The sequence below is a fragment of the Pongo abelii genome, chromosome 1 (genome assembly GCF_028885655.2).
Source record: "Pongo abelii isolate AG06213 chromosome 1, NHGRI_mPonAbe1-v2.0_pri, whole genome shotgun sequence".
NCBI lineage: Eukaryota > Metazoa > Chordata > Mammalia > Primates > Hominidae > Pongo > Pongo abelii.
The window spans coordinates 178,497,546-178,511,547 of record NC_071985.2 but is presented as its reverse complement, the minus strand read 5'-3'; the positions used below and the strand labels follow the sequence as shown (position 1 = coordinate 178,511,547).

General features: G+C 41.2%; 1 protein-coding gene across 6 annotated transcripts in view; it reads left to right on the top strand.

The window, feature by feature from the left end:
- The first annotated feature begins 1,770 nt into the window (after nt 1–1,770).
- The window catches only part of TTC4 (tetratricopeptide repeat domain 4), a 30,144-nt gene continuing 17,912 nt past the window's right edge, over nt 1,771–14,002 (top strand). For 4 of the 6 annotated variants that reach the window (XM_054547918.1, XM_054547903.1, XM_054547911.2 and 1 more), the window contains exons 1-5: nt 1,772–1,970; nt 2,562–2,679; nt 3,451–3,612; nt 6,893–6,970; nt 8,401–8,525. In XM_054547918.1, coding sequence (XP_054403893.1) covers nt 1,860–1,970; nt 2,562–2,679; nt 3,451–3,612; nt 6,893–6,970; nt 8,401–8,525 — 594 coding nt within the window. In that variant the 5' untranslated portion in view covers nt 1,772–1,859. 6 annotated transcript variants of the gene reach the window in all.

The following is a 14,002-nucleotide window of genomic DNA, read 5'->3' as shown; positions in this document are numbered from 1 at the left end:
TGTTCTGCTGGGTGTGGGAGAATCAGAAGGGAAAAGATAAAGTCCCGGCACTGGAAGGCTCATGGTCCCCATGCGCCATCCTTAGCCATGCTGTCTTCATCCCCGTATCAGAATGACCACCCTGACAGCTCCACTGCTGGGCTTCAGATCTCTGTCTTACCTTGGTCTCTTATCAGCATCCTCCTTGTCAATCTCTTAACCAACCTCCCCCCATCAATGCTTCACCTGGCAGCCCAGGCCTTCCTAAGACAAATGCGCTCATGGCCATTGCTCCTCTTAGGTCTTTTCAGTGGCTCATTATCCTCTGCAGGACCAAGGTTAGTGAGGCAACAGGCCTTCTGGCCCCTACCCACTTGCTGGCCATACCTCTTTTTTTTTTTTTTTTTTTTTTTTTGTTGAGGTGGAGTCTTGCTCTGTCACCCAGGCTGGAGTGCAGTGGCACAATCTCGGCTCACTGCAACCTCCACCTCCCGGATTCAAGCGATTCTCCTGCCCCAGCCTCCCCAGTAGCTGGGACTACAGGTGTGTGCCACCACGCCTGGCTAATTTTTTGTATTTTTGGTAGAGACGGGGTTTCACTGTGTTAGCCAGGATGGTCTCGAACTCCTGACCTCATGAACCGCCCGCCTCAGCCCCCCAAAGTGCTGGGATTACAGGCGTGAGCCACCGCGCCCGGCCCTGGCCACACCTCTTAACACTTGCAGTACCCAGCATGGCGGGCCAGTGCACACCTCCATGCCTCTCTCCACATATGAGCTCCCACTGCCTAAAACGCGGAGTCCTCTATCCATCTGCAGAGACCTTCCTCAGCTCTGATCTCAGCTCTGCGTCACCTTGAATCCCACCCCTCTGAGCCTTCACTGAGCAGACCTGTGACCCAATGCCAGTTTAGATTGGTGTGCTTCCTGTCTGCTTTTCATTCCAGACCAGGCTAGGATCTCCCCAAGGCTGTAGCCCCGGTGTAGGGACCTGCAGCCATTTGCTGGCCGGTAGAGCGGCTGCAGGAGGCCACAGCGGCTGCCTAACCAGGCCTGCAGCACCTGGACCGAAGACCCTTTTCCATCTGAACTGTGGGAGTTAGGGGTGGCTAAGCTCAGAGACAAAGGTCTGATCAGTCTCTCCTTTCCTCGAAACTCTCCAAAAGGTCCCATACCACTGAGGAAATAGCCAAATCCTCATAGTTACAGCCCTTTTGTCCTCCCACCTCATCATCTCCTTGCCCCCTTCCTCACTCTGCTTCAGCCCCACTGGCCTCCTTGCTGTTCCCCAAGCACAGAAGACTCTCCCGCATCAGGCTTCCGGACTGTTCCCTGTTGCTTCCATGGGAATGCCTTTCCCAGACCCCTCCTAGTCACTCCCAGGCCTCTGGCAGAATGTCTACCCATCCTGTTTAAAACTTTTCCCCAATAGCTCTTGCTACCCCTGACAAGCTCTTACATCTCAACTATTGTCCTTTCTTCCCCACTGCCTTAGCAACTGCTAGAGGGCAGGGATTTCATCTGCTCTGCCCACCACTATATAGCCAGCCACTAGAACAGGCCGGAAGCGCAGAAAGAGCTAAGTAAGTATGTGTTGACTGACTGACGAACAAATGAATGAAGTGAGATGGCGGCTTTGGGGATTCGGGTTTACGCACCACCCCAAAAGCATTCGAAGGCCGGGGGAGGCCAGGCACTGCCGAGGAGGGCGGGCCGGGGGAGGACCGTATTGGCCACGCCCGGCCACGCCCCCAGGCCGGCGGAACCCAAGGCGAGCAGGCCTACGCTGCCGGGAGGATTGAGGGAAGGGCACCCGCGCCGCCGGAAGCAGCCGCTCGCTTCACGGCGCCGGGACCCGGGCTGGAAGGCAGGGCATCAGCTATGGAACAACCTGGGCAGGATCCCACCTCAGACGACGTCATGGACTCGTTCCTGGAAAAGTTCCAGAGCCAGCCTTACCGTGGCGGCTTTCATGAGGACCAGTGGGAGGAGGTGGGCGGTCCTGGGGTCTCCCCACGTGTGTAGGGGCGTCGTCCGGACTCGTGAGGCACCCGGGCTCTGAGGCGCCTCCCTCAATCCCAGATCCCTGGCGCTGCCAGCTGATGGCTGGTTTCTAGTTGAGTATTGAAAATCGGCCTCGAGGTTTTGAGTTGCTTCTTAAGCTGTCAGTACATTTGAGAACCTAGGTTTTGGAGTCAGGCCTGTGACTCCACCACTTATTGGCTCTGATATGAGTCAGTTACTTAACTTCTCAGAGTCCGTTTCCTCGTCTGTAAAACTGCCCGAACTATATCACCAATAGCAAAGATGAAATGAGACAGTTGGTAAAGTGCCAAGAACATTAGGGCGCTCAATTAATGGTAATTCTTGCCGCTCTTGTAGAATGTGAGAACTAAAACAATCATTAGAGACCGTTACACCACACTCCCATTTTACAGAAGGGAAGCGGAGGCCTGCATGGATACAGCTAGCAGTGATGATTTGCAAATCATGATGAGTAAAAAAACTTTGATAATGAGTCATGGAATTGGATCTGTTCAGTAGAAAAGCTTATTCATGTAGTTCATTCTTAACCATTTACAGGAATTTGAAAAGGTCCCCCTATTTATGACGAGAGCGCCATCAGAAATTGATCCCAGGGAGAATCCTGACTTGGCTTGTCTCCAGTCAATTATTTTTGATGAGGAGCGTTCTCCAGAAGGTATCTTAACATGACTAATTTTTTTTTGTGTTTCCATTGAATTGAAATTAAGTGTGGGTTAGAAGGGTTCTGATTGATAACAAGAAGTAGTTAGCCTGAGCTAACTTGTCATTACTCATTCCAACATACTTCTTTATGTACCTACTAAGTGGTAAGGATTGGGGATACAGGGGTGAATAAGACACAATTCCACCCTCCAAGGTCAGGCTCAGTGAGAAGCCTATTGTCTTAAAGAATCAAGACAAACTTGTGCTATAAGTGTCAGCATGTAGGTGTATACTACAGCTGTAGTGGGTCCTGTTGGAACACTTTAAGGAGCAGGAGTAGATTCACAATAGATAGGAAATTTGAGCTGAATCTTTGTAATTTTGTAGGCTTTTACTAGGGTGAGGAGAGGAATTTGCACTCCGCAGGATAAACAACATAAGCAAAAGCAGAAGTATAATCAATCCCCCGCCCCTCACTGATTTGTTCAGTGACTAAAAAAAATTCTTTTCTTCAATAGCTAGGATGAGCATACTTTTTTCCTTTATGCTTCTTTTTTTGGAAAGCGCTTAGTAATCTACCTTGTAAGATATTTGGAATTAGCATTACATTTGTGCGACTTTGTCCATGTTGATACCCACTTTTATCATAACATCGAGTTTCCTTTCCCTATTGGTTTCTTCGCTTTGGTATGTCATATAGTACATTATTACATGATTTAGAATCTATTTTTAATGAGCCTTTTAAAAAGTAGGCAATAGTGATTATTTTTCCTCTTCTTTGCAGAACAGGCCAAGACCTATAAAGATGAGGGCAATGATTACTTTAAAGAAAAAGACTACAAGAAAGCTGTAATTTCATACACTGAAGGCTTAAAGAAGAAATGTGCAGATCCTGATTTGAATGCTGTCCTTTATACCAACCGGGCAGCAGCACAGTACTATCTGGGTAATTTATAAGTGCTTTCTGAAGAATAAACTTATGATACAAGCCATTATGATGGTAGTGGAGGTTAGAGAACATCAGAGGATGAGGGGCTGTTATCACAGAAACCCAGACTAAGGATAGTTTACTCTGATTGAACTCTGGTCTTCCAAGTTGACATGATGAAAAGAGAAACAGGATGGATTGTGTAATTCTTACTATCTGAACCCAAAAAGTGACTTGGTCACTCAAGTAAGGTGTTTGATGTATAAGGCAGTATGTTCTGAGATTTTTGAGCCCAAGGGCTTCTACTCTCTCAAAAAATGTGTTTTACTGGCCTTTTATCCTCTTTTCAAGGATAGCAGGATTAAGGCAGTAGAGATCTTTAGGTGAGATAAGCTATTTTAATCTAAGGGAGAATATCTCAGAGCGTTCTGTGGGACCTTTGAGGTAAAAATATTTTTTGGTTGGGTGCAGTGGCTCACACCTGTAATCCAAGCACTTTGGGAGGCTGAGACAGGAGGATCGTCTGAGGCCCGGAGTTCAAGACCAACCTGGGCAACATAGTGAGACCCTGTCTCTACAAAAAAGTTAGCTGGGCATGGTTGTGCCTGCCTGTAGTCCTAGCTACTTGGGAGGCTGAGGCAGGAGGATCGCTCAAGGCTACAGGGAGCCATAATCACACCACTGCACTCCAGCCTGGGTGACAAAGTGAGACCCTGTTTCTAAAAAGTTGCTTGGGTGAGGAATTTTAACTCTTTTATTTATTTATTCATATTTTTTACTTTATTATATTTTTTGTAGAGACAGGGTTTTGCCATGTTGCCCGGGCTGGTCTCGAACTTGGGCTCAAGTGATCCATCCACCTTAGCCTCCCAAAGTATTGGAATTACAGGTGTGAGCCACCGCACCCAGGAGATTGAGGAAGTTTGGAAAATGCTGCTTCTTAGAGATTTACAGTACACGTTAACATGTTAAAGACACTGAGATAGCCTGCAAGAAAATAAATTTACCCTGGGTTTCTCAAATTTTGTAAGCTTCCTCTTCAAGTAACACTAACATCATGCAGGTTCTGTAGTCGTAAATTTGGGAAATGATTATTTAAGTAGTATTGCTGGTGACTAGTCTTGGTTATGTTAGACCTGTGGGTTTTTTTTTTTTTAATAATTTATTTTTTAAATTGAGACAGGGGTCTCGCTATGTTGCCCAGGCTGGCCTTGAACTCCTGAGCTCAAGCGATCCACCTGCCTTGGTCTCCCAATGTGCTGGTATTACCGGCGTGAGCCACTGCACCCAGCCTAGACCTCTGTTTGTTATCACAGAATTTAGAGAGGACCTAGGACTCTGGGGCTGGTGTGCTGAAATTTCATAACATTGTGCCTTGTGTCAGGTACTCAGTGGACCTTTTCAGTCTGGAAACTCATGTTTCTAGGAAATTTTCCTGAATTCTTTGATATTTTTCTTTTTCTTTTTTACTCTTTTTCTCTTTTTGGAAATCCTGGCTGCTGGTACTTTGGGAACCAAGCAGGAGAAGAGGACCAAGGGCTCAATCTTTAATATTTCCTTTATTGAATCACCTTTGTGCCTGGGGGTTCCAGTCCAAAGACCCACTGTTTTATTGTCTGCTAGGGTAAACCTCCAGTCCTCCACCTGGAGGAACACGGGAGAAGTAGGTTGCTGGTGCAGCAGAGGGGTAAGGAATATGGGACTCTGACTGCTTCTTAAGTAGATTTTCAACCCGCCTTCACCCCCACTTCCAGAGGTACCTGGTGCCATCAGTTCCTGAGTCCTGAGTACTTTGTAGTTTCTGCAGTGCAGCTTGGTAGCTTTTGTGCTTTCCCTCTGCTGGTTTAGAATTCAGTTTCCTTAAGCCTGATACATCAGTTACTTGTCCCTTTGTTTTCCACCTTTCAGAATGTGTTCTGTATTCTCATTTTCTTTGTCTTTATGGGAGAGAGAGTGGGGATTGAGTTAAATGTATGTGTTCAATCTGCCTCCTTTAACTAAAAGTCCTTGGATCACTTTCATGTGCATTTTTTTCCGTGGTTAAGATCCTGCTGTTCTTCCAGTTTGATATTCAGTTTTTTCACTTAATTTTATAACAAACAATTTCACTGTCATTAAAAATCATTTCTGAATGTTATTTCAATAGCTAAAGTTGCATCATATGGACATGCCACTATTTATACTGTTTGCTTTATTAGTCTACTATTGTTGAGTATATAGACTGTTTTTTGGTTTTTATAAATAATGCAAAAATAAATAAAGTCATAATATTTTTCTAATAATTCTGATTATTCATTAGGCTAAAGCAGGATTTGGCAAACTAGGACTCAGAGTCCACCCCTGGCCCCTTGGCTTGCCATGAACTAAAAATGTTCCATACTTTTTTTTTTTTTTTTTTTTTAAAGTGACAGGGTCTTACTCTGTTCAGGCTGGAGTGTACTAGCCGTGATCATAGCTTAGTGCAATCTTAGACTCCTGGGCTCAAGCAGTTCTCCCACTTCTACCTCCCGAGTAGGTAGAACTATAGGTATGTACCACCATGCCCAGCTAATTTTTAAAAATTTTTTTGTAGAGAGAGAGTCTTGCTATATTGCCCAGGCTGGTCTTGAACTCCTGGTCTTAAGCAATCCTCTCACCTCGGTCTCCCATAGTGCTGGGATTGCAGGAGTGAGCCTGTTCTAAAACAATATAGAACAGACATCCTACCATGTTTCTTACATGAGGATCTATCTCATTCTTTTTAATGGCTGCATAGTATTCAATAGTATGGATTTACCGTAATTCATGTAATCATTACCAAATTGAGGATATTTGAGTTATCTCCAGCTTTTCACAATTAAAGTAATGCTGTAGTTAACATGCTTTTACATTTATCCCTGCACATTTGTTCAAGTATTTTTGATAATTTTCCAGAAGAAAATTGTCGTGTCAAAGTATATGTACAAAATACATGCTAATTTGCTTTCTAATTTACCCTGAGAGTACCCCTTTTCCATATCTTTTCTAATACTAGATATTATTTGTCTAACCTTTAGCAATTTCTTAATTTTAATTTCCTAATCATTAGTGATGTTGAACATCTTTTCATGTGCTTACTAGCCATTTACAGTTCTGTAGATTGCCTGTTATAGACATTTCTAAGGCTCTTGACAAGTACAACCATATTTTTTCAAAAAAACAGTTGCTCTCATTTGTATTTCCCCAAGATTGTACAAGAGTGTCTTTGTCACTACATATAAAATTTTGGAAACATTTTGATCTCAAAACTTCTGTCTTTTACTAAACGGTGTTTTGTTAGGCAATTTTCGTTCTGCTCTCAATGATGTGACAGCTGCCAGAAAGCTAAAACCCTGCCACCTCAAAGCAATAATAAGAGGTAAGTCTTGTAGAACTACAGTATGACATTTAAAGCTTTGATATGAAGGTGCTAGGATACTAATAAAGTCATCTTATTTTTGCAGTCTGGGTATTAAGTTCCTGTTCCTTATCAACAGCAACATGCCACTTTTAAAAGAATTCCTCAGAGAATGACTTAACCCTTTATGTAATAAGAATTTGTAGAGAAATAGAAGCCCCTCATTTTAAATTAATAAAAAAAATTAATTAAAACAAAGCAGTTGCAAAGCCATATTCTGATTTTTTTTCCAAATTAGCTGATTGAAAGGCAAGGTCTTCAAATGCCATGTTAATGTTAATTAAAAGATAAGTTATGGGACCTTTGCTGATGACTGTGGTGCTGAGATGTTCTCAGATTATGTTTTCTCTTGTAGTCTGACCTTTCTACGTAATAACAGTGCTTTTATTACTTTTATACTTCACCTTTTCTTTGAGAAGCTCATAGGTGCTTTGCAAACTTTAATTTATTCATCACATATTAATCTTCCCTGCATCCTCATGGACCAGCTTAAAATGCTTTTTCAAAATTATGCCTCTTTAAATGTTCATGGTTAAGGGCAGTAGGCAGATCCATGTCCCTCAGCTGTAGGAAAAGAAGGTACTGAACAAAGATTGGCTGATAAATTGAATCTCGGTAATCCTGTGGAATTTGCCTCAGGCTAGAAGTGTGTAATCCTTGATTCAGTTGTTGGTTTAACTTACAGTGTGACCTTGGCAAGACACCCACTTTGCATATCAGTTTGCTCATCTCTAGAAGATGGGGTTAGAATCTGTTGGCATCTAAGCCCTTACAATGCTTATATTTTGAAATTCTGTGGAAAACCTAAAGAGGCTAACTGGAGAAAAATGTACATGATAACATTAAGTTTTTTTGTTTTTTTTTGATGGGGGAGAGGCAGCTTAAACTGGTAGCCATAAAGAACAAAATTAGGAGACACCTAATGTCTTTGGCCTTGCCACTGCCTTGATGAATAGCTGAAGCAAATTCTGTTTTTTCCCTCCATTTAAAAAATCATCTGGGATGGACTTTATACTTCCTGTTTGCAGATGAGGAACCTAAAGCTTGGATATGCTTGATCCTTTGTCTAAGGTCTAGCTGGTAAATGACACAGCCAGATTTCTAGCCTTGATCTATCTGGTTTGCCACTAAGTTATAGCTTTTCCTACTTTAAGAGCCCTTAATACCAGGGAGACTTACAGGAGTTTTGAACTAAATGGACCTTAGGGATTTTTCTGATTTAGGACACAAAAAATATTCTTCCTTGTCTGGGGACTACAGTATAAGGGGCATTATCCTCCATTTTGCCTTCAGGGTACTGGCTGGTAGTTGGTGGGGGTGGGAGATCTTGCCCAAAGCAGGCTCTTTCCATGCATGTTTTTCTTGAATCCTAAGGGTTCTGGGTCCTGCAGGTGCCTTATGCCATCTGGAACTGAAACACTTTGCCGAGGCCGTGAACTGGTGTGATGAGGGACTGCAAATAGATGCCAAAGAGAAGAAGCTTCTGGAAATGAGGGCTAAAGCAGACAAGCTGAAGGTTGGTGACTGTCAGCAACCAATTAGCATTTGCTAATTAGCATTAATTAGCATTCCCAAGATTGTGTCTCTCAAGTCATTGTAAACTTTTTAAAAACAAAACCCAAAACTAGTCCCTACTCCTGGAACTCTGTGGAGGACACTGTAAACAGTTATAGTGTAAACTGTAAACAGTTATAGTGTAATATAGAGGTAAGCAAGGATAGATGGTGTGTATAGTGGTAGTACAGTCATGTGCCACATAACAGTGTTTCATTCAATGATGGAACCCTGTATATATTACAGTGGTCCCATAAGATTATGATGCCATATTTTAACTGTACTTTTCTGTGTTTAGATGTGTTTAGCTACACAGATACTTACCATTGTGTTACAGTTGCCTACAGTATTCAGTGTAGTTATGTGCTTTACAGGTTTGTAGCCTGGGTGCAATAGGCTGTACCATATAATCTAGGTATGTAGCAGGCTATACCATCTCAGTTTATATAAGTACATTCCATGATGTTTGTACAACAATGATTGTGCATTTTTCAGAATGTATTCCCATCAATCTGAATGGAGATATGCCTTGTCCAGGGCAAAATTAGATACCATTACTATATACAGTCACGTAACAATGTCATGTGTTCAGGGCCAGCTAAAGACTCCCAGTGTATATTATATACTCCCATTCCATTGTATAAGCCATGAAGAGAGACCTAAACCAGGAATTAAGAGACCTTAAGACTAGTTCTGGCTTTCTATTAACAGGCATGTAAGACAGTATTACACAGTGGCTAAGACCTTAGACTCTGGAGCCACTGCCTGAATTTGAAGACTCTCTTCATGACAGTTATGTGATTTGGACAACTTGCTGATCTCTTTGTGCTTTAGCTACCTCACTAGTAGAAGGAGAATTAAAATATTTCCTACCTTATAGGGCTATTATTATAGTTTAGATGGTTTAACATAAGTAATGTTTTTAAATAACACCTGGAGCATACACACAGTAGTGCTATTTAAATGTTGGATATTATTTTGGGTAGTGATGGTATTCAGTTATTATTACTGTTTTTAATCATCATTTTAGCTATTATGTGCCAGAAATGTCACATGTCAGCAATGACCAGAGGTCATTCTGGTCATATGATATGGTAGAAAATGTAGATCTCTATGGACCCACATGGCTCAATAACAGAATTCTGAGCCTAGGTAATTGGGTGTGGCCAGAATTTCTGAAAGTGGTATATACAGGAATGAGTGTCTAGAGGGCTACTGGGGACAGTCACAATTAAAGGGAGATTTTAAGGCCCAGAAGCCTGATATTAGGTCTAGGTGACATTGCTTGCTGAATAGCTGAATTATTCCCGTGTGTCTGAGTACAAGCTGATTCTGGGTTCGTATGTGCTTGGCATATAGCCAACAGACTCGTGGCTATGTTAATACCAGACAGAGTAGACTTCAAGGCAACAAGTGTTATCAGAGATGAAGTGAAGCTTTTTCTCTTTTTTTTTTCTTGAGACAAGAGTCTTGCTCTGTTGCCCAGGCTAGAGTGCAGTGGCATGATCATAGCTTACTGCAGCCTTGACCTCCTGGGATCAACTGATCCTCCTGCCTCAATCTCCTGAATAGCTGGAACTACAGGCGTGCAACACCATGCCAGGCTAATTTTTTTTTTTAAATTTGTAAATTTGTAGAGTTGGGGTTTCACTATGTTGCCCAGGCTGGTCTCAAACTCCTGGGCTTTAATCCTCCTGCCTTAGCCTTCCAAAGTGCTAGAATTATAGGCATGAGCCACTATGTCCAGCCATTGAAGCATTTTTTTAAATGATAAAAGGACCAGCTTATAGGAATATTTAACAATTCTAAATGTGTAGGCACCTACTAACAGCTTCAAAATGCATGATGCAAAACTTGACAACTTAAAGAAGGAAGAGACAAATTCACAAATAGGTGGAAATATCAACTATCTCAGTAATTAATAAAACCAGTATTTAAAAAATAGAGAGGGGTAGTGTCAATCACAGTGGTGGACTAAAGACCTTTAAAATTTTTCTCCTTCATAAAATCAATGAAGAAACTGGCAAAAATGATCAGAATTAACTTTTCTAGGACTCTGGAAATGAGCCAGAGGTTTGCAGCAATCTGGAAATGAAGCAGAGGTTTGCAGCATGTTTATTCAAGAAAAATGATGGAACCTCAGTAAGAACAGCAAGCTTTGTGACATTTTAACTTGCTCTATCTCCCTCCTCCCCAGTTCCACAGTAGCCTTGAAAGCCAGTAGCCCACAGTCATGGTGAAAATGAGCAGCCTGCAGCCACCAGAGGAGGCAGAACAGGGTTGGAGCTCTTTCAAAGCCTTTTCCCCAGCAAACTGTCATGATTTGACCATCTGGTAGGTCCCTGGAAGGCCCCGCTCACAGGGCTATTTTTATATGACCTGACTTGGAGCTTACCCAGTATAAAAAGCTTTTTTACATAGGGCCAGAAAATACGGGGAATGAAAAGGTGGGAGAGAATTTGTCAAAAAACAATTAGAGGCAATTGTTAAAGATTGTAGAAGCTGAAGCAGTGGATAACACTGGAGCAAACAATAGGTGCATCATAAAGCTTAAAAGGAAAAACTGGGGAATGAAATTCTGTGGGGACTCCGAAAACCTCCAGTATTCCTGGAGATCTAGATGGTCACACATGTGCCCAGGGCTATACATGTGCTCAGGAAAGACCTGAGAAGACCCTAAGCTCTCAGAGTCTCTGCAAGAAGGAAGTGAAGGCTAAGGTAGAATTTTAAACTGCTTGGGTGAATGCTAAAAGTGTGCTTCAACATGTACACAAAGCCTCTTGACAAAGATCAGAAGACTTACTGTCTGGTCATTAGCTAGAGGAAGCCTAGATGTGGGACTTACTAGACAAAGACTTTAAACCAGCTAATTTAAATATCTTCTCAGAATGAAAGGAAATAGTGTCTAAAGAACTAAAAAAAAGTATGAGAATGATGTCTTTCCAAATAGAGAATATCAACAAAGAGAAGTTACTAGAAAGAACTTAACAGAAGTTCTGTAGTTGAGAAGTACAATAACTGAAATGAAAAATTCACTAGAGGGGCTCAACAGCACATTTGAGCAGGCAGTAGTAAGAATCGTCACACTTAAGATGTATCAGTTGAGATTATCCAGTCTGAAGAACAGAATGAGAAAAGAATAAGGATGAAGAGAGACTTGTACGATGCCATCAAGCATACCAACAAAGGCATGGTGGGGGTCCTAGAAGGAGAGAAGAGAGAGAAATGGGCAAAAGAATACTTGGGGAAATATTGGCCAAAAACTTCCCAAATTTGGTGAAAAACACTAATGTATACATCCAAAAAGTTTAAACTATAAGTGGGATAAACTTAAAGTGATCTCTACCTAAACACTTTATAATCAAACTGTTGAAAAACAAAGAAGAGAACCTTAAAAGCGGCAAGAGAAAAATGACTCTTCATGTACAAAAAAACCTAAGGAAAATTAACAGCTTTCTCATCAGAAGTCATGAAGGCCAAAAGGCAGGTAAATGACATATTCAAAGAGCTAAAAGAAAAAGACTGTAAGAATTCTATATCTAGCAAATCTAGTCTTCAAAAATGAAAGAGTGGAAGAGAAGTAGTAGTAAAACTATCTATATGCAGACAACTTGACCGTGTATATAGAAAATCCTAAGGGATCCACTAAAAAACTCTTGAAACTAATAAGTTCAGCAAGCTTGTTGGAAACAACATCACCAGTACACAAAAATCATTTGTATTCTATAGATTTTTAATGAACACTCTGAAAATGAACTTAAGAAAACAATTCCATTTTAAGTAGCATCAAAAAAATACTTAGGAGTACATTTAACAAAAGTAGCTAAAACTTATACTCTAAAAATACAAAACACATTGTTGAAAGAAATTAAAGAAGACCTAAGTAAATAGGAAGACATCCCATGTTCATAGATTATATCTTAATATTGTTAGATGGCAATACTCCCAAAATTAGTGTATCAATTTAGTGTAATTTTCTTTTTTGAGACACAAACTGGAGTGCAGTGGCATGATCATGGCTCACTGCAGCCTCAAACTCCTGGGCTCAAGCAGCCCTCCTGCCTCAGTCTCCCAAGCAACGGGGACTATAGGCATGTGATGCCACATCTGGCTAATTTCAGTGCAATCTGTATCAAAAGTCCAATTGGCTTCTCTGCAGAAATGGACAGGCTGATCATAATATTCACATAGAAATTCAAGGGACTCTGAATGACCAACAATCATGAAAGACCAAAAAAAAAAAAAAAAAAAAAAACAGAATTGGAAGACTCACACTTCCCAATTTCAAAACATATGACAGAGCTACAGTAATCAAGGCATTGTGGTACTGGCATAAGAATAGACATATAGGTCAATGTAATAAAATTTAGAGCTCAGAAATAAGCCCTCACATTTATGGGGAATTTATTTTCAACAAGTGTGCCAAGACCATTCAATAGGGAGGTAATCTTTTCAACAAATGATAGTGGGACAACTGGATATTCACATGTGGGAAACTGAAGCTAGAACTTTACCTCATACTATACAAAAAAGTTACCCAAAGTAGATCAAATACCCAAATGTAAGAGCTAAGACTATACAACTCTTAAAATAAAACATAGATATGAATCTTCATGAACTTGGATATGACACAAAGCACAAACAACAAAAGGAAAAGTAGATCGATTGCACTTCATCAAAAGTAAAAACTTTGCTTCAAAGGATACCATCAAAAAAATGAAAAGGTTAAGATAAATGTGAAGAAAAAAGTGAAAAGGGGCCAGATGCAGTGGCTCACACCTGTAATCCTAGCATTTTGGGAGGCCAGGGCAGGAGGACCACTTGAGGCCAGGAATTGGAGACCAACCTGGGCAACAAAGTGAGACCTCGTCTCTACAAAAAAAAAAAAAAGTGAAAAAGCCCACAGAATGGAAGACAATATTTGTAAGTCATAAGGGACTTTTATCTACAATATATAAACTACTCTTATCATCTCAATAAGACAGGTAACTCAGTTTTTTAAATGAGCAAAGGATGTGAATAGACATTTCTCCAAAGACACACAAATGGCCAAAAAGCACATGAAAAGATGTTCAACATCATTAATAATTAGGAAATGCAAATCAAAACCATAGTAAGATACCATTGCATACCCACTAGGGTGGTTATACTTTTTAAAAAAAAATCTATACAGACAGGGTTTCTGTCACCCAGGCTGTGTTTCATAGCACTCAGATCACACCACCAGAGTAGTACATAATCCACCTGTTACACTGGCTCTCTACTTGTCTGTACCCCTCAACCCTTTAGTAGACTGTGAGTTCCTTGGGTACATACAGGAAGTAAATTTAAACTGCTGCTGCCACTGGGTCTGACATCTAGGCATGTACTTTGTAAATGTTTATTGAACTGAATCTGGCCACTGGTATTTCTTAACACAGGAACTTGGGTTGGATAGAG